The 23,929-nt window shown below is 41.8% G+C and overlaps 2 protein-coding genes across 5 annotated transcripts in view; one reads left to right on the top strand and one right to left on the bottom strand.

Moving 5' to 3' along the window:
- Positions 1–22,666, top strand: part of lrtm2a (leucine-rich repeats and transmembrane domains 2a) — a 28,786-nt gene extending 6,120 nt beyond the window's left edge. The window contains exons 2-7 of the mRNA XM_069164739.1: positions 2,276–2,477; positions 14,481–14,710; positions 15,640–15,765; positions 16,197–16,285; positions 16,784–16,941; positions 18,200–22,666. Coding sequence (XP_069020840.1) covers positions 2,402–2,477; positions 14,481–14,710; positions 15,640–15,765; positions 16,197–16,285; positions 16,784–16,941; positions 18,200–18,723 — 1,203 coding nt within the window. The 5' untranslated portion in view covers positions 2,276–2,401 and the 3' untranslated portion in view covers positions 18,724–22,666. The remainder of the gene's footprint in view (positions 1–2,275; positions 2,478–14,480; positions 14,711–15,639; positions 15,766–16,196; positions 16,286–16,783; positions 16,942–18,199) is intronic.
- The window catches only part of cacna2d4a (calcium channel, voltage-dependent, alpha 2/delta subunit 4a), an 87,232-nt gene that overhangs the window by 37,266 nt on the left and 26,037 nt on the right, over positions 1–23,929 (bottom strand). The window lies entirely within an intron of this gene.

The raw sequence follows: 23,929 nt of genomic DNA, 5'->3' as shown, positions 1-23,929 counted from the left end.
GAACTGAAAAAGGAAACATGTGCAGCTTGAATCTGAAGCAGAGAGACAAACCTCCCCAAATTACATGAGTTCCTTTTATTTCTAATCTCCTGAATTTTTCAAATGAAGCGAATGTGCTCATTTCAAAAGAACAACTGAAATTTCCCAGCAGAGCCTGGCTAATGTGACTTTAATCACATGCAGGAAACCCATCTGCTGAAAATCCTCCGTACAAGCCTCGCTTGCTTTGTCAAGGAGAGAAAGTGACAGAGCGGGAGTGACAGAATGAATGAGAGATGAGTCGGAGAGAGAGGAATGTTGAATGTTGATAAATGAAGGTCATGAGGAAAGAGAAAAGATAGAAAGGCAGATGAATAAATGTTGGGGAGGAGAGGAGGAGTAAATAAAGCATCATATGAGAAGAGAATGTACAGAAAGAGCTGAGAGATCAGACAAATAGTTAATGTCTTACTCTGCGTCTGGCAGGTACTAATAACAATAATGATAACACAAATAGCACCACTGGGGCGCACATTCCCAAAGCCACACTCGACACATGCACACTAAAACACTCAAGAGGTTGTGGAGGAGAATTTTAATGTACTCCCTGTTTACTTATTGCGCTTATTTTTTTTTACCTCCCCTCCCCTTCCAGCCTTTCCTGCCTCGCCTATATTTTCCTTTGTATCCTTTCAACACTGTCTCTTTTCTATACCTCCTTTCCTTGTCAATCACCACCTCTCCTACTTCACCCACTTCTCCTGTCCTCTCCTCTCCTCTCCTCTCCCGGATTTTCATATATAACCAGTTGTAAATAACTTACTGACACTTAACAGATTGATGATTGTTACTTTTCAAAGGGACTGCAGTTACCGTCTGCGTGTCTGTTTGCATAGAAAGATGAAAACACAACCTTCTGGCTACTTTCATCTATTCCCTTTTCCTATTTCTTTTCTTTCTACACATCCACGTTATCATCCTTCTACTCTACTTTTTGTTTTCTAAACGTGCCAATTTATAGTGGTACAGGTGCAGATTTGCATAATTACTGCACACAAATCAACACACGAGTGCAAACACATGCACACATGCACCTTTTGTCTCCATTCAACTTGAAATGTTGAAAATGTGCCGTGTAGGTAGCAAAAAAGCCTGCTCGTGTTTCTGAGTTTCCCCCCCACAAACAGATAACCATTGAGCAACAGCCTAATCTGATTAGTGCAATATTTCACACGCTGCTGATTGGGTTTTGATGATCCTTTAGGAGAAAGCACATCTCGCAGTAGCACTCCAGCATTTTTCAGAAATTACACTGATTGGCCCTAGAGGGGGCTGCGAGTCGACAGTGCACATCAGTCGTGTCGTATCGAGGTGCCAACGAGCTTCCTCCCATGACAATTCCCCGACTGGTAAAACCTATTTTCACTGTAATGACTCAGCAGTGACAAGAAGAGTCATCTTCTTTCAAAGCATGTGGGATACGTTTCATTACAGGTCATTTTTTGTATTTTTGCAGTACATCTGTCCCACTGATTCAGCAAAATAACAACCACTGAGTGAACTCCATATTAGTACAGAAAACAAAGTCAAAACTGTAAAGCTGAGAAAAGCTATTATATCGAACAATCAACAGTATAAAAATTAGTATCAAGACGTGAACCTCAATTATCTATGACATTTTAGATGAGCAGATCATTGGCGAAGAGGTTTTTTCTAGGCTTCTGACACTCAACATGAATAGTTAGTTGTTTTGAGGAACTTGATGTACACTTGACTTGACATATATGTTATTGTTTATTTAGTGCCTTCTTTCTCTGCTTTTTCCCTCCATTTCTCTCTCCTCCTCTTCCTCCTCTCTGTCTTCCTGTGTCACTCTCACTTTGTCTCTCTTTCCTCTGTCAGTCTCTGTGCCAGACGGTAGCAGCAGGGGTCTGTCTGTGTTGAAGGCAATCTGATTGTATGAAATACCAAAGACTCACACATCTATTATTTATGCATATGAAATACCAGGGGGGCTGTTAGTCACGTTTGCAGGCGTGAACGTACACGCGTGTGCACACGAGTGGGGAAAGGTGAAAAACACACGCACAGACATGGAAATACAGTTTTAATGTATGCGAGGAGGCGTTCTCACAAACGTGAGCATGCATGCACACAGCGTCCTGCTGCTTCACTGCTGCTGGCATTGGGAGTGTGTTTGCATGTGAGCACCTAACGGCTGTAATATGGTGTCAGACTTCGGGTTTGGATCAGGATGTGTGTGTCTCACTTGTCTTTTCTCCCTCTCTCTATTCAGGTGATTTGGTGCTGTTTTTCACAGTCACCACCCCAGTAGAGGCTGCAGGCATGGCGGCTTGACCCCCCCCCCCCCCCCACCTTATAGCCCCGCCCCTCTGACAGAGGAAGGCTGCAGAGCTGTGTAATGCCGCCCCACACCCACCTCCCTGGGGGCATTGGCCTGCCCCCAGCCAGCACTACTATCCACTTGGCAAGACCCGGTGAGTCGACAAAACGAGCAGCAGATCGAGTGATGGGAAACCATGAGTCAGATTAGAAAAACTAACACAGAAGAGAGGAGAAAATATTGCTCTTTTCCAACCCGGCTCTGCTCTGTTCTATTCACGTCTATTATACTCCTAACTACGCATGAAAGGACGGACACTGTCTGTTTTGACAGCTGCTAATGTTAGCATGCCCAGCATGATTGAACACTTACACACACCCGCACACACACAAAGGATAAGGCCACTGGGCATGCTGTGGCCACGTGCCAAGTCTTCCAGTGAAATGCCACATTACTGTATGTATTAATACAGCCAGCAGTCTGCAGAAACAAAACAGAGCAGGGAGACAATGATGCGAGTGGACCAGAAGGTTATTTGTCCTCTTTATCTTTGTTTCTAATGCTTCCTCTTTCCTTCCCTCCTTTAACCTCCTTTCTTTTCCTGTCTCTTCCCCTCATATTCTTCTTGTTCTTATTATTTTTTGTCACATATCTCACTCCCCTTTTCTGCCCCTTTTACACCTGTCAGTTCCCCCTTCTGCTTCCCAGTCTCTCTCAGCCCATAATCACTCTCTTTTTTCCCATTTTATACTACGGGTACACTCAGTCAAAACAAAACTGCATCAGAAGTCAGGTGGCATAGCAACAGATAGGACAGCTGTATGCATATGTTTGTGTGTGTGTGTGTGTGTGTGTGTGTGTGTGTGTGTGTGTGTGTGTGTGTGTGTGTGTGTGTGTGTGTGTGTGTGTAGTGGACTAGACAGCGAAGTGGATGGATCCTGCTCTCAGAGAGATTCCAGACGCTTCTTCAGTTAATTGACAAACACGAGAGCGTTCTTTCTCTCTTTTATTCTACATCTAATACGACACAACCCTACGGACGTGTGCTGCCTTCTGGCTTTACAACAAAAAGAAGGGACCTTTGTCTTCCTACTGGAGAGTTATTATTGTTCCAGAGGTGTCTGGAAAAACGCCTCCGTAAACTGCTGTGTAACACCGGGGACACTAAATAACAGGGAAGCACTATCTGTCAGAACCTGCACACACCCACACAGAACTTCCAAGTCGATAGATACACCTCCCTCTGGGCTGCTCTGCTTCCCTCTGCCTCCATCTCAGCACCTCATACCTTTTACTTTCTCTCTTCACCTGTCCTCCACCTTTTCTTCACGCTCCATCTCTGCATTACATTCTGGTCAATTTAACTTCATTATTTGTATTTGTACCACATATAAAGAGAAGTCTTTTAAGTCTTTTAGGAAAAGGAATTAATCAAAAGTCATTAAAAACACTCCCTCAGCCTCAGTGTCTCATCCTTGCAATTACGTCGTATCGAATGCAGCACAATATGCCAGTGCAACAGCCTCTCTCTCAGTTCAAATCAATGTACTCTATTGGCACAGAGTGTGCATTATAAATATTGCTTGGCATTTTTATAACAGGTGTTTTCTCTGCCTTCCCTTTGCTTTTTCAGTGTCTCTCTATATTCCTCTTGCAAAGCTTAGAAGCTCTCAGATCTCTGCTCGTACTGTGCACGTACACACTCTAACACACAAGCACACTGACTTACTGAAAGATGCATATAATGGGAGTAGAAAAAAAATGAAGCCTTTCATCAAATCAGAGCCAACAACTATGTCAGCATTGACGATCAACTCGTCAAGGATGTTTCTCATTCTAATGCTGATGAAGTTCATTTAGAAATGACAGGTTGGATGCGAAAAGATGTGTTTCCATTGAACTGCTATGATAATTCTGTGCAAACCATTGAAATATTGCAAAACTCAAAGGTGTGCTTATAAGCAAGAGGCTGTCTGCGACAGAAAACCGATCAAAAAGAAAAATGGAAAGAATCTTGCCCAAAGAGTTTGTGTTCATCAGTTTCAGCTAGTGTTGGGCATATTTTCCAACTAATGGCTGAAGAATTATGATGGAGTTCTCCATGAGTCAGAGAGTGATATGACATTTTTGGAAAGGCTAAGGCGGATATTTTATGGTTGTTTTATGGAGTATTGACGGAAATATCTTTTTTCCAATCAATCAATAAATGCGTTTCCATTGCAGCTTTTGGTGTAAATTCTTCATTACCATCAACATCTTTATCAGTGACAATATTTTTGGAGTATTTCTATGCTTCAAATAAATATTTTCATTTTAATAAATTAAAATTCACAAAAAAATTACGTAATTACTTCCTTTAAAAGCAGTTTAGCTTTATATAAACCTATATAACTTTATATATTGTAACTTAACCATTTAAAAAGGCCTTTATCAGTGCTATATAAATTAGTTATAAGACATTAATGAAAAAACACTTTTGGTTGCGAAGAACTCTGGCTGGTGTTCATCCTTTCTGTTAGGTAATGATGCAGCAGTGCATTTTAGTAATCTGTTCATAGAAAATTAAAATGACTAGGAGTTATAGTTTGAAACAAGGGCTGTTGATTTGAAATGGTAGTAAGTTGCGGCATTCAACTGACCAGTAGTGTAGCTTTATCACTCACTCACCGCCAAAAGGCCTAAAATGACTTGAAGAGTTTAAAAGTGACTGCAAACTATACAGAAAAAGAGCTTAACTGGAGGTGGTGACTTTAAAATGTGAGTGACAGAAAGAGTGAAACAGAGGGAGCGAAGAAAAAAAGATAGAAACGGTGGGGAGCGGAGAGGAGGAGGAAGAGACATGTGAGATCAAAGAGGCGTATAGTGAAAGAGAAGACAGTAAGGGAGAGAAAGGATGAAGGAGGGGAAAGGAGAGGAGGTCTATGAGCGACACAGAGACCATATGGTACCTCTGGGCCTCCACGATCCCAGCTGACTGTCTCATCTAACCACGCACGCACACGCGCACACACACACACACACACACACACACACACACACACACACACACACACACACACAAGAAGGTATGATTCCTATTCACACACATAAGCAGGCACAACCGCTTAACTGTTCCTTGTTGCAGCTGTAAAACAAACCCATTACCTGACCACATAGTTTCTAGTTAAAAGTGTGATTGAGAAAATAACGGAGAGAAAATGAACGCAGTGAGGATTTGGCTTTGAACAAAGGTACAATACACTCACCGAGGTTACAGGATTTTGTTTGGGATGGAGCCATATTACAGTGACTGAGCATAATGCTTTGAGTACAGCTGTAATACTGCAAACTTACAAAGGGAGTAGCATTAAGTTTGAAATAGAGCCATCACAGGCAGTTTAGCTCTTCAAGCATCACAACCTTTAAACAGACTGTGGTTCATACCACATGAATTAAAATGCCTCCACGGTTGAGTCCCCGAATTGACTCTGGGTTGGCTGAACTTTTGCTGCATGTCATTCCTCTGTTTTCTTTCCTCCTGTTTCCCGTCTGCCTCTATTGCACTGACTGAATAAAGTCAAAATGTAAAATTAAAAAAAAAAAAAAAAAAGCCTGTTTGGATTGTAACTTTTTCATGGCAATGGTCAGCTGTGAGTGTGTCCTAACAAACCAGATTCAACCCCAGGTGGTTGGGAGCTGGTGACTCTCCAACCCTGCTGGGATGTTGGCTTTGGCATGAATCCATGGCAGTGTGACACTGTGTGTGTGCAGCATTAGGTTTTGAGTGGAGCCTGATCCCTTCACATGGTGTTATATGAGACTTGGAGTTAAATAGAAACTGGAATGAAAATATGCTGGCAAACTATCCAAAGCATCTGGCAAATTCAAGTGTGGAATCAATAGCTATTTTAATGTAATTGAGAGGTAGTGATCAAAGCTGCAAACAGTAATACCTGGTAGATTCAGCTTTTCCAAAACCTTTTTTTTTTTTTCCTTACCTCTGTCTTTGAATGTTTTTTTTATTTAATCTCTTTTGCACAAAACTCTACAGACTGTTTTTTTAAATGCAGATTTATTCTATCAAACTAAATATGACTTCTCGACGTTCCTTTGCTGACAGGGCATTGTAAATTTGACCCCTGACCTGCTTACTGACTGTGGCTGTTTGTTGTTGATCGAGGGAATTAAAATGTAGTTTGTAGTGGCAGTGACTTTATGTCAGCTTGGCCATAGTGTCATGTAGGAATTAGAAGATTTTAACTGCTGAGGTGACCTTGAACTGGCTGCAGTGGTGCACGATGCGTGCAGAAATCAGCATGCACACGTGTGTGAGCACAGAGCACCTGCTTTGCTCTCCCTTCTCGTTTGGCCACTGAGTAGTTAGGTGTAGGTACGGCAAGAATGTGCCAGATGAAACACAAATACATGATACTGGCCCACTTTCAAAGGGCATTGGCGGGGATAAATCTGGATAATCCTCTGCACCACAAACAGCACCACTCTAGTTCAGCACTTACCAAATGATACTATATTACACTCATAGCTAGTCCAGTATGGCTCGGGCTTGAGGCTGATAAGCTGTAATCATTTTAGCAAGGCCCATTCCTGACAGAATAGCACTTTACACTAAGTATTCATAGAAAATGGCTGATAATGGTCGTGGAAAACAGCCATTTGAGATGTGCTCGTTTTGTCTTAGTGAACACTCCAAAAGTCTCGGCAAAGGGCAATTAGCAAGATAAGAGAGCTCAAGCACTGTACAACCAAGTGTAATATCAGGATTAAAGCTACTACTTAACATCTGTCTGTCTGTCTGTCTGTCTGTCTGTCTGTCTGTCTGTCTGTCTGTCTGTCTGTCTGCCTGCCTGCCTGCCTGTCTGTCTATTTATCTATCTATTTATCTATCTATTTATCTATCTATCTATCTATCTATCTATCTATCTATCTATCTATCTATCTATCTATCTATCTATCTATCTATCTATCTATCTATCTATCTATCTATCTATCTATCTATCTATCTATCTATCTATCTATCTATCTATCTATCTATCTATCTATCTATCTATCTATCTATCTATCTATCACTGGCATTACAACCACAGCATGACAAATGTTTAAGTGTGTGTATGTTTGTGTGGGTAAGTGCGTGTAAGCACCTTGGATCAATACCATCTGTCTGTCCATCCCATTTAAAGAATGAGTGGGCATACAGTGCGACCTGTCACAGATTCAAGGCATAATTTGTTCTATTCTCATCACACTGATGCGGATGTGACATCAAAAGCCGAGCGTCCTTACTTTTCTTTCCAAATTCTGAATGTACTCAGCCTTGGACTGAGGCCCTGTTGAGCGGTGAGCACAAAGCGCTGCAACATGCATCAAAAGAGGTGGTATTACATTGAAATATGCAGCAGCTCTGGTAGCTCTGCCCTGAAATTATGCGTTCCTGTTCATTTGTTTCCCATCACTTCTTCCCCCTTTGATCCCTTCCCTTTATCTCTCTGTCTCTTTGTTTCACCTGTCACTCTTGCTAATTAATAGCCGCTATCACAACAAACAATGTCAATGCATGTCGCACACTCCCATGGGCCATACTGTTGTGTGAACGAGTGTGTGTGTGTGTCACTATAAATTGATACAAATAGCATGTATTAGAGAGGCAGATCAGCCTACACGTTACCCACTCACGGCTCCAAGTCAGAATAATGACGCTGTCTTACCGATGCAGGATTCATCGCAGGAGAAATGGACGGAGGAGAAACAGAGAGAGAGAGGGAGAAGAGAGTAGGTGGGATAGAAATGGAGAATGAAAAGAGGTACAACAGAGGGGGAAAAGTGGGGCAGGAATAGGGAGAGGTAATTGTAGGTATAAAAATCTGGATTTCAGAGGAACGCTCCCTCCTCTCGTCATCACGCTGTCAGCAGCAGGACAAACTAAACCCTTGCACCCTGTTCCTGCTTATCCTTAACCGCTGCATATTTGTCAGTGTGTGTGTGTGTGTGTGTGTGTGTGACTTCCTGTGTGTGGGGAAGTGATTATACACGGTTGTGCCTGGAAATCAGGTGGAGAGGTTATGTGTGACAGAGGAGAGATAATGATGGGATTTGATTGAATTTCTCTCCCTATGGCTCCTCACTTCTCTTTCACATCATCTACAGCTCTTGGTTACCACGGCAACATTATGTCAATGATGACATAACATAGTGGTACTGATGGGACCTTGATCTTGAACAGTATGTGTGTGTGTTTTTTGTATTCGTTTATATCCTTCATACCGAGGGATTTAGTCAGACTGTGTGCTGTCTGTACGTAAAGATTTGAACAGACTAACCTTCACAAAAACACAGGCACACACACACACACACACACACACACACACACACACACACACACACACACACACACACACACACAGAGACAGAGACACAGACACACACAGACACACACACACATGCACACACACACACACACACATGCACACACACACACACACACACACACACACACACACGCACACAGACACACTGGCTGTCTATTTTCTATCTGCTAAGTAAATAAGGTCTTGGGTTACAGTGGAGATCAGACATGTAACAGCCTCTGGCAAATTACACAGACACGGCTGCTATGGAAAAGCTGGCTTTTGTGGATTTCACATCATATTATGTGTAACAAGTTTTTAAGATATTTCTTCACCTCAAACAGGTGCTATCAACATTCTGCCACCTTTATTGCTACAAATTAAGGAACCTGTTGATCCTATGAAAGACTGACAGTTTTAGTTGATGCATGATTTTGCATCATGCTCTATTGTAGTTTTTACAACAACTAAAATAATCTAAAGGATGAAATATAAGTATTATGTAATTACGTTAAGTATCATGACTGTTGATTAACGATTGTTTTCATTGTCAATTAATCTGGCAATTAGCTCTCTGATAAATCCTCCTAAAAAGTTAAGATAACAGTGATAATGTGTATCACAATACATCACAAAAGTCCATGTTAAGATTGCTTGTTTTGTCTATCCCAGTTTAAAAACAACGAGATGATAGAAGCAAATTTATATATTCGAAAAGGTGGAAACAGCAGATGTTTGTTTGATTCATCAACTACTCATTTCACATCAGCTCGTGAATCTATGCTTTCTGTGTTAGACATCACATTTTCTGGATGAGGATATATTTGGGTTAGACTCAGCGCACGATGTAAAACATTAAAGAGTTAAGAAATACAGGCCAGTGAGTCTGGACTGAGGACAGCTGGTCCTTCTTGTAACAAGATAGCAGCGAGTCTGACGCTTGCATGGAAAACAGCTTGGCCCCTGGTAACATGCAACTGGGATCGGTGGCACAAGTGACATCATAGCTGGGTCCAGTGTCACCCAAGGGGCCCCTGGATATATAAATTTACAGACAGATGAGGCCCCCGGAGGTGTCAAGAGCTGTTGCCTAGGAGACGGTGTCAAACATCACCTGGTTCATGAGACAACAGGGGTCATCTGATACAAGAACATTTGTTTAGGTTTTTGCCACCTGCAATCCATTGCACAGAGAGAGGAACTAAACAGGCAGAAAGTACTACGAGACACACACACACACACACACACACACACACACACACACACACACACACACACACACACACACACACACACACACACACACACACGTACAATTGAATATGCAGACATACAGTTATAATCCAGTTTTAAATTCAGCTAATGAGACATTTGAATCCTTTCACACGTGGACACATGCACAGTCTGTAAATGTGTGAGCCAGTTACCATGTTAGCTAAAACAAACCTGGACTGTTCGATGTTTAGAAAGATTCTCCAACCAGGTAGTAACCAAAGGAAATATTAAATAATAGCTCTGATAAATATTCAATTAATTCATGTGCAATTAGAAAGTAACAAAAGAGATTGAAAAACATTCATTTCTTTATCAAGAAAAAAACTCTTCTGTGGTCATTTACTATCAAGAATGAGCATATAGAAATAAAGACATCATCTTTATTTTACAATGACATGAATAAAGTCTCATATAAAAGACCATGACGGTAAGAATTCAGATGTTTTCTTTTAGTCTATTTCTGCTGAAATGTGAGTCGTGGCAAACTCATTATTAATATTGCTCTGTCTTAAGCTGTTTGCACTGTAAAACCTACATGACTGTCACTTTTGACAACTAGATGGAGCTTATTGGGGGTCCAACGAGCTCTAAGCGGCGCTTCAGAAGTATTTCTTTCGTCAAACAGAAACATCTTGTTGCATTTTAATGCCGTGTCTTACTCGGTTTCCCATCACTGAGAGCATCGCCAGCCTCCATTCCCCCAAAATGTCAGCACTTTTTATGGCATGTGTTAGGGAAGTCTTATAAAAGATTCAGTCTTCAAATCTGTTTGGACTGATTTAAACTGCACAGAACCACTTAAATTTATTTGGACTGAACCTCCCTTTCTTCGTCTGACTGGCAGAATATTTTCCTTCTGGTTTGGCTGCGTGGAGCACTGCATCAGAGATGATTTGGAGCAGCTAAAATAAGCCAAAAACAACAACCACCTCCTCCACGAGAGCAGCTAAAACCACTCATAAATGTTGAAAGATCTGCTTCGGCACTGAGGGAGGGAGGATGGTGAGCAGGTGAGGGGGAGCTATAATGTACAGTAGCACAGGAAGAGGAGAAGACAGGGGTGGTGAGTAGGACAGGAAGGAGAATAACATTTCAAAATGAAGCCCAGATTACAGCGGAGAGAGATGATTGGTGCACAAAGATGACCGCAATTTGAAATTTGACATTGCATGAGAGCAAAGCAGAAAAATAAACACAATTTCTCCCTCCTGCTCAGCTCCAAACTCTCAGTTGTATAACAGTGCTTCTACCTCGGAGCTATATTGTCCTCAAAAATCTCCTGCTCTTCTGTACCTTTTCAAACAGCTCCAACCTGTTATGGGAAATTCACAGCCACTGTGCAGCAAAACCAGGCTAGATTCCTACTCAGCTGCTGCTGTGAAAGATTGGCCCTGTGAGGCATTTCCATTATAAAATGAGACAGCACAGGAAACTTTCAGGATACTTTAAAATCTCCCCTTTCATCCATTTATGAAGTAGAGTTAATTTTTTCCAACAGATTAGGATTATACTATTGGAGGGAGCAGAGAGGATAACAAAAGCAGGAACAGGCGAGAGTGCACACGCTCTCAGCCTTCACTTTCTTAACCTTTTGGATCAGAATGTAAAATGGAGCCGTGTCCTGGTCGACGGAGGTTGCGTTCTGTCTGGCAGGTAAAAAACTGTCCAAGAAAAGATGCTATTTCTAGACTGCTGAGAGCTCATATACTCAGAACTAGACAAGGTCCAGAGCTGTTAACATTGTTATGTACAAAAAAAATTAAAATGCCCATGGTACAAGGAAAAGTGAATTATCAAATTTATCTCTAAATGTGAATTCTTCACACAAGTTTGGTATTTGCACATTTACTGGTAAAAAGTCTAAGAGTTGAGATACATATAAAAATTCAAAACTGTTTGCTTTCAAAGAAGGCTGAACAAGTATGTGTTTTAAAATCAAAGTCTTGCTTTGAAAGAGACTTTCACAGCTCTGACATTAATTTGATTTTGAAGCAAATTTAAATTCAATATTTTGCTAAATAGGCTCATTCCCTTTGGTGTTGATTTCTAGATGAGAATATCTATTCCACTTTCATATATGTGTTAAATGCGAAGAACCTGGATCCAAAGTTAACAAAGTCCACCCACCATCACCCAAAATGTGGTATAGAGAAACTCGACAGGATTGAAATGAGAAAAAAGCGTAGGTGAACACCAAGAAGCAACGACATCATTTTATCTGACAGGAATTACAAAAATATTTTGTCACGTTACAATATGAAAAGTACAGGTGTAAATTAATGATGGCTGAATTCCACTTAGCTGCTTCAGTTTCAAACTCCTGGTATTTTGCATGCTGATTTATTGTCACACTTTCATCACTTTCTGGGCAGCTCGAATACTACGGAGTTCTCCTATTGTGATTTTCATAAGTGCCCACTGTAAGAAAAGGTCATAATTCTTATGTAAAATCAAGATCAATTTGTGATGACGCTCAGTCAACATATAACTCAACCCTTCTTTTCAGTCATATATAATTAGGTTAAAGTTTATGATCCATCGAGAGGTGAAATAGTTATATTATAGATCCTTCTCTCACTGAAAGTCAAACTATAATCAGTTTGAAGGAAATAACACATAATTTTAATGGAATATATAAAACATCTTCTAAACTCTCTTTGTCACTGAGCCATAACAAACGCATTATTTTTTTAGTGAGGATATAAAGAGGCCATGAGGAAAGTCAAGTCACTTTAGAAGAATGATATGACTCTCATTACGCTTTCACTCATATTTCATGATCTTCATGAGTGTGTTTTGGTTTCTTGTGTGTGTGTGTGTGTGTGTGTGTGTGTGTGTGTGTGTGTGTGTGTGTGTGTGTGTGTGTGTGTGTGTGTGTGTGTGTGTGTGTGTGTGTGTGTGTGTGTGTGTGCGGGCTCAGTAGTAAAGGACTATTTCGCTGAGTTTCATCACATTCAAAGCCAGATGGCCAATATGTGCACTGAAAAGGAATGAAGTCTCGATTATGAGGAAGAGGAGGCAGGGAGAAAATGAGATAGAAGGCAAATGTCGAGAAAAACAGACGGACTAATAGAGAAAGAGAAAAACACAACAACCAGGGAGATGTAGCGTGCCAAAAGGCAGTGGCACGCTGAGAAATATATGCTAATAATATGCAGATGATGCAAGGGATGAAATCTGCTGGTGAAGCAAAGAGTCTTGTCAGGAAGTAAAAAGTGCTGTGTCTGTGTCTGGAGTTTAGACACAGTAGTTGTCTTAATATCACGCTTTGTTGCTGCTTAACACACACACACACACGCACGCACGCACGCACGCACGCACGCACGCACACACACACACACACACACACACATACACACACACACACACACACACACACACACACACACACACACACACACAGATAAAGCATAAGTCTTGTTGATAAGCCATTGGATGGAAACAAAGTCAGCCGCTGTAACGAGACACTGAGGGAATACAGAGCAGTGCTGAGAGACTTGGACTGAAAGGGAATGAGAAAGATAAAGCGACTTAAGTGGGAGGGAGAGGGAATTACAGAGTGGGACAGATAGATGTAAGCTCATCCAGACAGAAAACAAATAAAAATGGGAAAAAAATAATTAATGAAAATACAGAAAATACAGAAAAGGGGCAAAAAGTAGTAGATGAAACCAGGAAAAGAGGAAGGATAAAAGCCAAGAAAGAATCAGAGATAATGAGTGGAAATGATGAAATGACTGTTGTCTGCGGGGAAACAATGATTTCAAAATGAAATAAAACTGAGGGGATTTCCCTGACGGGCGCCTATGAAGACAGGCTGAAGTACTCGCAGACAAAAGACAAAGACAGTTGCTCATAAACACACAGCCTTTTTGACTATACAGAATAGATTGCTGCCGAGGAAATACCAGTTAGAGTAAGCTGCACGTATACACACACTAACAGATGAACAATTAATATAGTATAGTGCTGGGACGTTTCAGAGCAGAAATGCTCTCCAGGATGTATAAACATGGACAAAACTGTGAATTTTAAATCGCACAAACAGTGAAGATCGATTCTCTGGGCAGTTTCTTGAAATTTAAACGGGCAAAATCGTGACAATGAAAAATTTCCAGCGTAGCATTTTAATAGCGAGGCGAAACCGCCTCAGGCACAGGAAGGTGTTTTATTAGGGCCGAGCTGTTGTGAATCTCTTTTTAATCTTTTCCACTCTACATGAATTTGGGCATCTATTTAACACAACATTAAAAGCCTCACTAACATGAGAGATAGTCGCAGTTCCCACTTCCTCGTTGTTACTCCATCTCCTCATATGGATTTCTGAAATGAACTGGAGGATTGAGAGACTATTTCACAGACAGTTACTGTAGGTTGACCATGTGTCTGGTGATTTTTCAGCTTAGTTTCTAATGATAATTATAGTGATAGCGTTCACTTTATCTCCAGTCCCTCTTGTACAATCACTGAAATGATAATTCACAGAAAGAACTAAATGCTTTTTTTTGCTTTCTTCTTCTTCTTCATCTCTCCTCCTCCAGTCTTCCTCTGTGTCCTCTGCTTCCTGGCTGTGCTGCTGCCACCAGCCACCTCCTGCCCTCCCCCCTGTCTCTGCTCCACAGACAGCCGGGTGGTGGACTGCGGGGGCCGGGGTCTCTCCTCCCTGCCTCCTTTGCACCTCCTGCCTCCGGGAAGCCGCTCCCTCCTGCTAGCCAACAACAAGCTTGCCTCACTGGGAGCCTCTGCCTTCGCTAACCTCTCCTCTCTGGAGGTCTGCAGTCTATTGTTAATTGTTTTTCTTCGCCTCGTAGCTGCACATGTTGTGGGTTGTTGTGGGTTGTTGTTGCGTCGTTGCTTTTTGTGGCGTGTGCAGTGTTTACTGCACTGACCTCACAGTGTGAAATTCCCCCAGGACAAGAAGTGATATATTGAGCAAGCTGAGTACAACCTCTGCTCTCAGTCTGAAAAGTTAAGAAAAGTTGACATTTTCAAGTTTTGCGGGGCTGCTCACTATTTGCATATGGCTTGCAGTCAGTCAAATTGGCATTTAAAATACTGCAGCTAAAATTATGTCATTAGTCACAACCATAGAGTTATTTATAAAAGCGGATGTGGCTTCCGTGTCTGAAAAGTGAGGCCAATGCACCGCAAACTGTCTGTTTGATTGACAGGCCTTTGGTGCAGTCAGGTTTCAGCTACAGGTGGGCGGGGCATATTGTCCTCGAGTTTCCAATCAGATCAAGCCAGATCCACTGCTCGCTCATCCCCAGTTTATCCTAATATGGTGATTTCTGGTTCCAAAATAGCGAGATGGCGATGGCTGAAATCCGAACTCGAGGCTTCACAACAGCAGTGCACAAAGCAATAGGTGACATCACTGTTGGTCACTGCTTGGTTACAACATCTGGCACCTCTGTTCTTCAAATATTGACTACCACTGATGTCTGACACCATGGGTTGGGTCTATTTGTTGTTAATGAAAATAAAATGTCTACAGTGGTGATTAAAGGGGATTGTTACACCCTACAACAAGTTACTCTGAACAGAAGTGTCAGTTTAAAGTATAAAATGTTTTTATAGCAGCGGATCACATTTTTTAAATTCTTCAAGGCCTTTTGCAGAAAGTCTTTTGGAAACTTTTTGTTAAATTTCACAAGAACATCACCTGAATGATTGAACATGCCATGTTGTGTGTTCTAGGAGCTGGACCTGTCTAATAACTACCTGGATAATTTACCTGCTGGATTATTCAGAGACATGTCCAACCTGACAAGACTGACTCTGCACAACAACTCACTGACAGTAATGGACAGAGACCTCTTCCAGGTATGTACTGTGGATTGTACAGGACCACACTTGGTATTGCCTGCACTGCTGCTCGCTAACAAGCGGAGAAAAGGCCCCGGCTGATACCAGTAATGCTAACCCGCCTCGGCTCCTGGGTTCGTCTCTACGGGCTCTGTTGAGCAGGGCTGACCTGAGCAGATATACTGACACGACTGGGCTTCTGTCCAGGTGGTAAATTAATAATAAACCATTTGCTAAACACTTCCATCCAATTTTGTCTGAACCCAAACACTCAGTAGGATGAGCTTGTGTCACGACTTCACTGGGGACTGTTAATTAGACAAGATCTGTCCATCAAGTGACGCTCTTAGCTGTGTCTTGTAGCAACAGTGAGAAAAGCCAGTGGGTTTAATGGAAAGCGTACAGTACAGTATCACAGAGACAAAGGCCTGGTTTTGATGTTTCTCCAGGGTTTGGGTGGTCTTCAGAATCTGGATCTGTCATTAAACGGTCTGTCCTCGGTTCCTCTGGGCCTACTGGATGAGCTGCAGAGCCTCAGGTAGACACACACCAGCACACACCGATAGGTTTTATCCAGAGCTCGCTTACACACCCCAAAAGCAATGCAAGATTCAGAGACGATATTTCTAGTACAGAATTACTTTGAAAGAAATAGTGAAACATCGACCACAGAAAAAAAAACCTGTGGAGTTTAAGTTAAGTAGTCAGAGGAGAGTCAGTTTAAGAGGGTGAACAATATCAGAAAGCACCCTACAAGGCAGATGGTCATCCACTGGTCGTTTTGCCCATGCTAACCACTTTGCACAGAGGTTAGCAGCAGTGCTCATGTTAGTTAGTTTTTTTGTTGTTGCAAAGTTATGTTTGAAACAGTGATGTAATGACTTAATTTTCCACTGTTAAGCATTACATCAGATAAAACTGTTCTCACATGTGAGATATAACCTTGAACATGTATTTAAAATTTCAATATTTGGGGAATAAAAAGAGTAAATAATCTTTCTACTAATTATTACTCAATATCATTACTTTTCCAAAGGTGGCTGTCGCTAGCGGGGAACAGGCTTCACGGTTTGGAAAGGGCAGCGTTCGAGCCACTTGCCAACCTGCAACACCTGGAACTGGGACACAACCCCTGGGAGTGTGACTGCAACCTCCGCGATTTCAAACACTGGATGGAGTGGCTGCTGTACAGAGGTGGATGTTTGATTCATGCTACAAGAACTTTGAAAGGCTCTGCATGATTTAAATCAAGGTAGTGGACGAGAGGAGAAAAGAAGTCAGGAAGGAGTGATACTAGAAAGTAGAAGTTAACCTCAGAGATGGATACAGCTAGGTGTTTGTTTCCTTTTCTGCATGCCTGCACTTCTCGCTAGTCAATGCGTCAGTGCGTGAATGCACATTACCGCACTCATTGTGTGCTTCTGCGTACTGTATCCTCGTGTCTCTGCAGGCTGTTAGTACATCAGATAACCACAGCTGCTCTCCGCTGTCTCCTCATGTGTAAAAATCTACATTCACCTCAGCGCCTTGGGCCTCAGCTGCCCCGCTAATGAAGCATCTCTTCTCCTTCCTACTCCATTCTCCTGTCTTCGTCTGCTTTGCTGGGCCCGATACTTCAGCTCAGCTCAGCACCCTTCAGACGAAGACTGACGCACGGTGGAAGTGATGATTTAATAATCATCAGAGCAGCAGAGTAAAAAAAAAAACAACAACAAGGAAACGATTCAAAGTTGAACGTGAAATCGTGACGGTGGCTGTTTAAAGGGCACGTGATGCACGCTCTGTGTAAAGGAAAAGCAAGACAAAGCCCCGAACAAGTGTTAAAAGCTTGGTGACAGCAGCCTGTGGTGACTTCAAACCACTCAGAGCACACGCAGACGTAATATTTGGAGATATGTGGAGATAGAAATGTGTTCGCGAGGGGGATTGTTTTGTCACACGCTGAGATAAAAACATCTGGGGGCTAAATGCCACTTCTCTCATTCTGTCTCACTATTTATCCTCCGCCTTTATCGCATTGTTTCTCTCAAACACTCAAACGCTACCTATCGGAGAGTGCAGATCAATGGCTTTCGAACACCCGACCTTGAGAAGCGTACTATGTTTGGAGACACATGCACATGTGATAATAACAAAGCAGATTCTCCGCCCTCCTGCCGCCTGTGGGAATTAATGACTCCGATTTTTGTCTCTTCCAGAGCTGTGCAGAAGCTAAGCATGTCATCTCGTGAATTATAGAAGGGCTCAGATGAGGCTATCTCCAATTTAGTGAAGAGGGCACAGCAAACTGTGCGTGTGTTAAGTGATGTATGACTCATCCTGGTGATACCCCCCCACCCTGTTTTACCCCCTTTTTTTTAGTTAATTGGTAGTGCTTTACAGGCATAAGGCATTCTAAAAATGACCTCTTCCTGTCCTCTTGTCTCTTCCTCTCTTTCTCTCTGTCTGTTAGGGGGGAAGGTGGATGCAGTGGAGTGCACGCTACCGAAAGATCTGCGTGGGCGAGACATCCGCGGCGTTCCCGTGGAAATGTTCAACTACTGCCTCCAACTTGAAGATGAGAACGGAGGAGGGGGTGAGGGTTCTCGTTCTGGACAAGGAGGTGGTCCTCCCTGCAGCAGGAATGCTCTTAATCCCAGTGGGGTCACACCGATTTCAGACAACAGTGGCAACGCGGGTGACGACTCCACAGGAGGTGCCGAAGGAGGAGGTGGAGGCGGGGACGCCCCACCAGATTGTGTCCGCGCCCGCTACCGACCTGTGAGCGTGCGCCGCGCCATCGGCACAGTGGTCATTGCCGGCGTGGTGTGCGGCATCGTTTGCATCATGATGGTTGCTGCCGCGGCCTACGGCTGCATCTACGCCTCTCTGATGGCCAAATACCAGAGAGAGCTGAAGAAGAGGCAGCCGCTGATGGGAGACGGAGAGGCCGATGGGGAAGACAGGGAGGAGAAACAGATCTCCTCTGTGGCCTAAAGGAATGACGGGACGGGGGAGGGCTGGCATGTCAAAGGGTGAAGGTTGGAAGGGGTGAAAATTAAAAGGGCTCAAAGAGGAGAGAGATGGAAGAGCTTGTTTTATACACAGACAGTTATAGTATCTCTCCCTCTGACTCTCAAACTGACACCCACTTTTTGTATTCCTTTCCTTTGTCCTTTTTCTATTTTTAACCTCCTCCCTCTCTGTCGCTCTCTCTAACACTCTCCCTCACACACATACCTTATCTGCTCCCTGATTTTCTCATCCATTTGGACCCATTCTCACTGCAGAATTTGGTACCAATCATCCATCCAACTCGCATACCAGTCACCTACTGCTGCTGAATTTACCACTATATTGGCTGGGAGTAGGAATTATTTGGTATGACACATATCATTTAAGCTGATGGAGTATGGTCAGTCAGTATTTGTAAACCTAGACCGAAATATCAGGGATTCACAGAGTGGGCCAACATACTGAGAAGAATGGTGCCCCGTTCCCATTTTATTTGCATATTTCTCCTTCTCAACCTCTCCAATGCCACTAGTTCCTCCAAGAAACCAGGACCACAGCCCTGAACCCTTCACCCTCTTCTGGCCTAATCCTCCTTGGATTCTCTCTTGAACCTCCAAGACCCCAGGAAATGACTAATGTTGAGAAATTTATAGACTCAAAGTCTCTCTGCTGCTTTGCTACAGAGAGGATACTGTGGATTGATCAAGTGTTCAAGGGAAAATCAAAGACAAAAGAGTCTCCTGTCTGCTGAGGGAGAACAGGAAACCGTTTGGATTGACAAAATGATCAGTCAGTGATCACCGGACATTTCTAATCCATCAGGGACGTTTTCCCTGTTTGGACCAGATCTCACTTTTCCTCTGGATCTTCTGTGGCCTAATTATATGCTCAGACTGTCCCACAGTGGAGCTATGTCTGCGATGGATCTTTTCAGTGAGCTCAATGGGGTACAAACAAACTATTTAACTGGAATTTGCTGTATTTGTCTTCTTCAGACAAAGGATCTTGCTTATTAGATGCTTGTTAAATGGTCCTGATCAATGTCTGGACAGATCAAAAGCCTCCTATCACAGTGGAGAAAAGCAGTCACTGTAATTTTCTTGTGTTACTTGGACTTCGTCTCTGGATCAGAAAGGGTTTAAAGGACCACAGATGTTGCTTTAAAGCAAATATTCTTTGTTGAGAACTCATTTTCAGACTGATTTCACCCCTGAGGTGAATATTTGCTACTATGGCATGAAAAAAAAAAAGATCTCAGAGATCCCTGATGAAAAACTTAATCAAAAGGACTACAAACTTCAGACTCCTGCACTTTATTTCCCTGATCAGATCCCCTCTGGCCTCTCTCTCCTTCCTCTCCTCCTTCTCTCCCTTTCTGAGATGGACAATTTACCCAGAGGGATTGTAAAGAAAGAGGGATTTAAAAAAAAAACCAAAAAAAAAAACGCTGCTAATCCCCCCCTCCCCCTATCTTTCGATCCATCCCTCCATCCAATTCTATTTGTGGAAGGTTTTTCACACTCCTTAAAAACTTCCACCTCCATCCTCTCCCACCACCCATCCCTTCTCTCATACTATCGCCCTTTTGTTTTTCTTGAAAGGTCTGCAATATGCAATGGAAATTGTGTCAGAACATTTCGTCACTGCCAAAGAGTCCTTCTGTTAGAAAAAGTAATCACTATTTCTCAGTGCTTTACACAGTGTTTTCATTAGCATCCTGATTTATGTCCTTTATGTAAACATATTATGGTTAGCAGAGTAGGACAAATGTCTATTCAGTTATTTAAGTGGCATTCATTGCATATTGCCCCTTCTACAGTAAAACTGTATTTCCCTCTCAATTTTTGATTGGCTGGACATAAACTTATATTAATAGTGTGTTATCTTATACCTGGGTATAATGCAGATAAATATTATTATACTAGTCTGTGGTGTGTTGGCCCAGCGATCCCCAAATGTTTTTGATGTAACTGTTTATGGTTTCCTGTATCAATTCATGATGTACATCTTTTGTTGTGTTAATATATTCTATGCATTGTTTTAGGTTTTAATATCTCTGTAACATGTTTTTGTTGTGTCCATTTATTTGTGCTCAGTAGTCGGTAACATTTCTGGAAGGAAGCCAGAGTTTGGATGGAGAGTGTTAAATGGCCCCCCATTTATCAGGGTGACATTATTTGGCATAGAGTCTAACAAGATTTTTTTGTAGCACCAGCGATATTTCCTCAATATTTTTTCCAGAATGCAACTTAACAGCAGAAGCATTTATGGAGACGCATTCTGCCTCTACTGTAGCTGTCCAGACTTCAGTAAGAACATCCTCGTCTACAAGATGTTTAGGTCAAACATTTTTTTAAATGATTATTGTTTCTGCAATATTCAAATATGATAACTAGTATGCTTAAACTGTGGTTAATATATAGCGACTAAACTAAGAGGGAAAAGCTTTGATCACAGGAGCTTAGATCATAGCTAAATAATAAACATTTCAAAGTTAATGGCTGTCTTAATTTGCGTACTTACACCTGCTATTTTGAATGAGTAAATGCAGTGAACTACAAGTACTCAGATAGAAGGACTCAAAGCAATCCAAAAACTTGAGTATGAAACACTGGACACTTTTCACCTTCAATGGTCATCATCTTGGTTTCATAGCGGAAACTGTTTTCAAACAGCTGAAATTAGCGTCCAAGTAAGTTGCAGCTATTGTGACGAGCAGCTTACAATACAAATGCAAGTTGTATATGTCCATAAAAGTGTTTATTTTTCACTAAGTATCACAATACTGTTGTCAGGTAGAAGCCATCAGTATGTTTGTTATGAGAATGAAACAGGGGGCAACAAGACAGGTTTTGATTTTTTAGTAGATTAACAAAACAAAACCGGCAGATATGTCGGCGGATGACACATTCAAATGTTACGGTCATTAATATGAAGTGCACAACTTCTGTGCGACACTGCTACGCTGTCAAAATTCAGGCACGACGCAAGCAAATGTTCAACTATGAGAGTACTAATGGAAGTACGCAAATTGAGACACAGCCGATATCTTTAGAGAAACAAATGTTGAAAATACAGTTATCCACCATCCTGACCTCTACACATTTAGCCATACAGCAAATACAATTATACTACTTCTTGTATCAGCAGTTAAAACCCAGAATAGTTGCATACAAATTGAATTTGCAGGAGAATGGGGCTGGCAGGACATATCACATGAAACATCAGGAAGCTGAATAATAACCTAAGAGCAAATCTCATCCTCCTGGTCGAGTCTACATTGTGAATTAAGCCTGGCCACACTTCAACAGTAATGTCCACCTCACTAATGTAAAGATGCAAGCAAGTAAAAAGCATGCGTGAACACATGTTGGCTTTAAATAAGAAGTATAACACAGCCTTGAACTTCAGCGCTTGAACGAAAGCAGCAGTTAAATTCTGTCCATGGATCTTGAAACATTGTCCTCTCTCCACCCCTCCTGGTCTGCAGGTCTTGTGTTGTTGGTAGCTAATATATTAGCTAGCTCAATCTTGTTCCTACAGCCTGTGTGTGTGTGTGTGTGTGTGTGAGTGAGTGAGTGAGTGAGTGAGTGAGTGAGTGAGTGAGTGAGTGAGTGAGTGAGTGAGTGAGTGAGTGAGTGAGTGAGTGAGTGTGTGTGTGTGTGTGTGTGTGTGTGTGTGTGTGTGTGTGTGTGTGTGTGTGCGTTTAAAGAATAATAAATTCTAGTTTGTTACGTAAAAGACTGCAGCAGCCATGACGACTGAGGGCCTCTTGAGACTCCACCGCCCAGAAATCGATGGTGTGTTGTTATATTATGACGATTGTGATCATGACGGTGATGATGATCTGCTAATGGTGATGAAGCATTTTCTGGTCATTATGCATTGATTTCAAATAAAACATATCACAACTATGTTAAACTTATACCCAGACCAATGGCAAAGGCTTGAAAGACTACAACAACTCTTCTTTTTTTTTTTTTTTTAACTATAACTGAAAATATCACAAAATAAAGTAGATCTTGAGTAAGTTTAGACGTTTGTAGGTGAAAAATACCCTCGTAGGCTATTCTAATCTAAAATGGAAGAAATTACTTGCAAGGTAAAAGAGAGTCGGAGGTAGAATAAATACAGTGTCAACTGAGAGCATACAGTAAATCAATCATGATAAGTCCTCTGTACACTGTACCTTATCTAAAAAAAAAATTCTATCCCTTACTCTCTATCTCCTCTCACCTTTCTTTATTTCTCATCTCCTCTCACCTTTCAGTTATCTTTTCTCAATTTATCTTACTGTCGCCTCTTCTCCTGACATTTTGTTTAGTCTTTTCACTTTCTCTTCTCTCATCTCTGCCCTCTTTTTTCCTTTCCTCTGTCTCCTTTTTCACACCTTCACCTCCCCTGTCCTTACCTCCTTTTATCCCTCATTTCTATCCTTATTCACAGCTTGCCTCTACTCCTACTTCATGTAAAATATCCTCTCTCTATCCTTTATTCTTTCCCATACTCTCTCCTTCTTACAGTCTTGTTTTATTTACCCACTTATCGCTCTTTCTCTCAGCCGGTTTCTCTGTCGGTAGGAGCGTATTAGGTTTGTTTACATACAGCCTGTCACTTCTGCCACACAGATATACTAATCCATTGCTGAACCTTAGAACAGTATAAACAGTGTTTTCGCTGTCACTGCTGACTGATTTTGGATCAGCCTCTGACATACAAAATCCTTGGCCTTCATCAAAAGGAGGAGAAATTAAATCTGCCACCCAAATCAGCAATAAAGCAAAACACAGAAAGCACTACTGCCCATATTCTTCTCAGATAAACACTGACACTCAGTGGTTATAAATAGAATAACAGCCTTTTTAGCTGCTTACAGCCATGCAAATATTGAAAATGATTTGCATTCACAGAAAAAAACAAAAACATAGTTTCATCTCCCATTTGAAATACAACTTTGCAGCATAAAATAGAAGCATTGAGGCTACAGGGTTCCTTCTCACTTAATCTTCAAAAGGCTACAAGATTATTTGCTGCACACAAAACCTGCAACACATATAAAGGGTAGTCATTTATTCAGTCAACTAAATAACCAAGATTTAGACCATTTTTTTCTGCAAATTTCTGAGCTGCTGTCACTGAACAAGTAGCTGAATATGAAGTGACTGCACTGTTTTCACAATGGTACATG

Source organism: Embiotoca jacksoni, unplaced genomic scaffold (genome assembly GCF_022577435.1).
Source record: "Embiotoca jacksoni isolate LCO1_2020_lvr unplaced genomic scaffold, fEmbJac1.0.p SCAF_32, whole genome shotgun sequence".
In the NCBI taxonomy this organism is placed as follows: domain Eukaryota; kingdom Metazoa; phylum Chordata; class Actinopteri; family Embiotocidae; genus Embiotoca; species Embiotoca jacksoni.
This window is presented reverse-complemented; position numbering and strand designations above follow the sequence as displayed.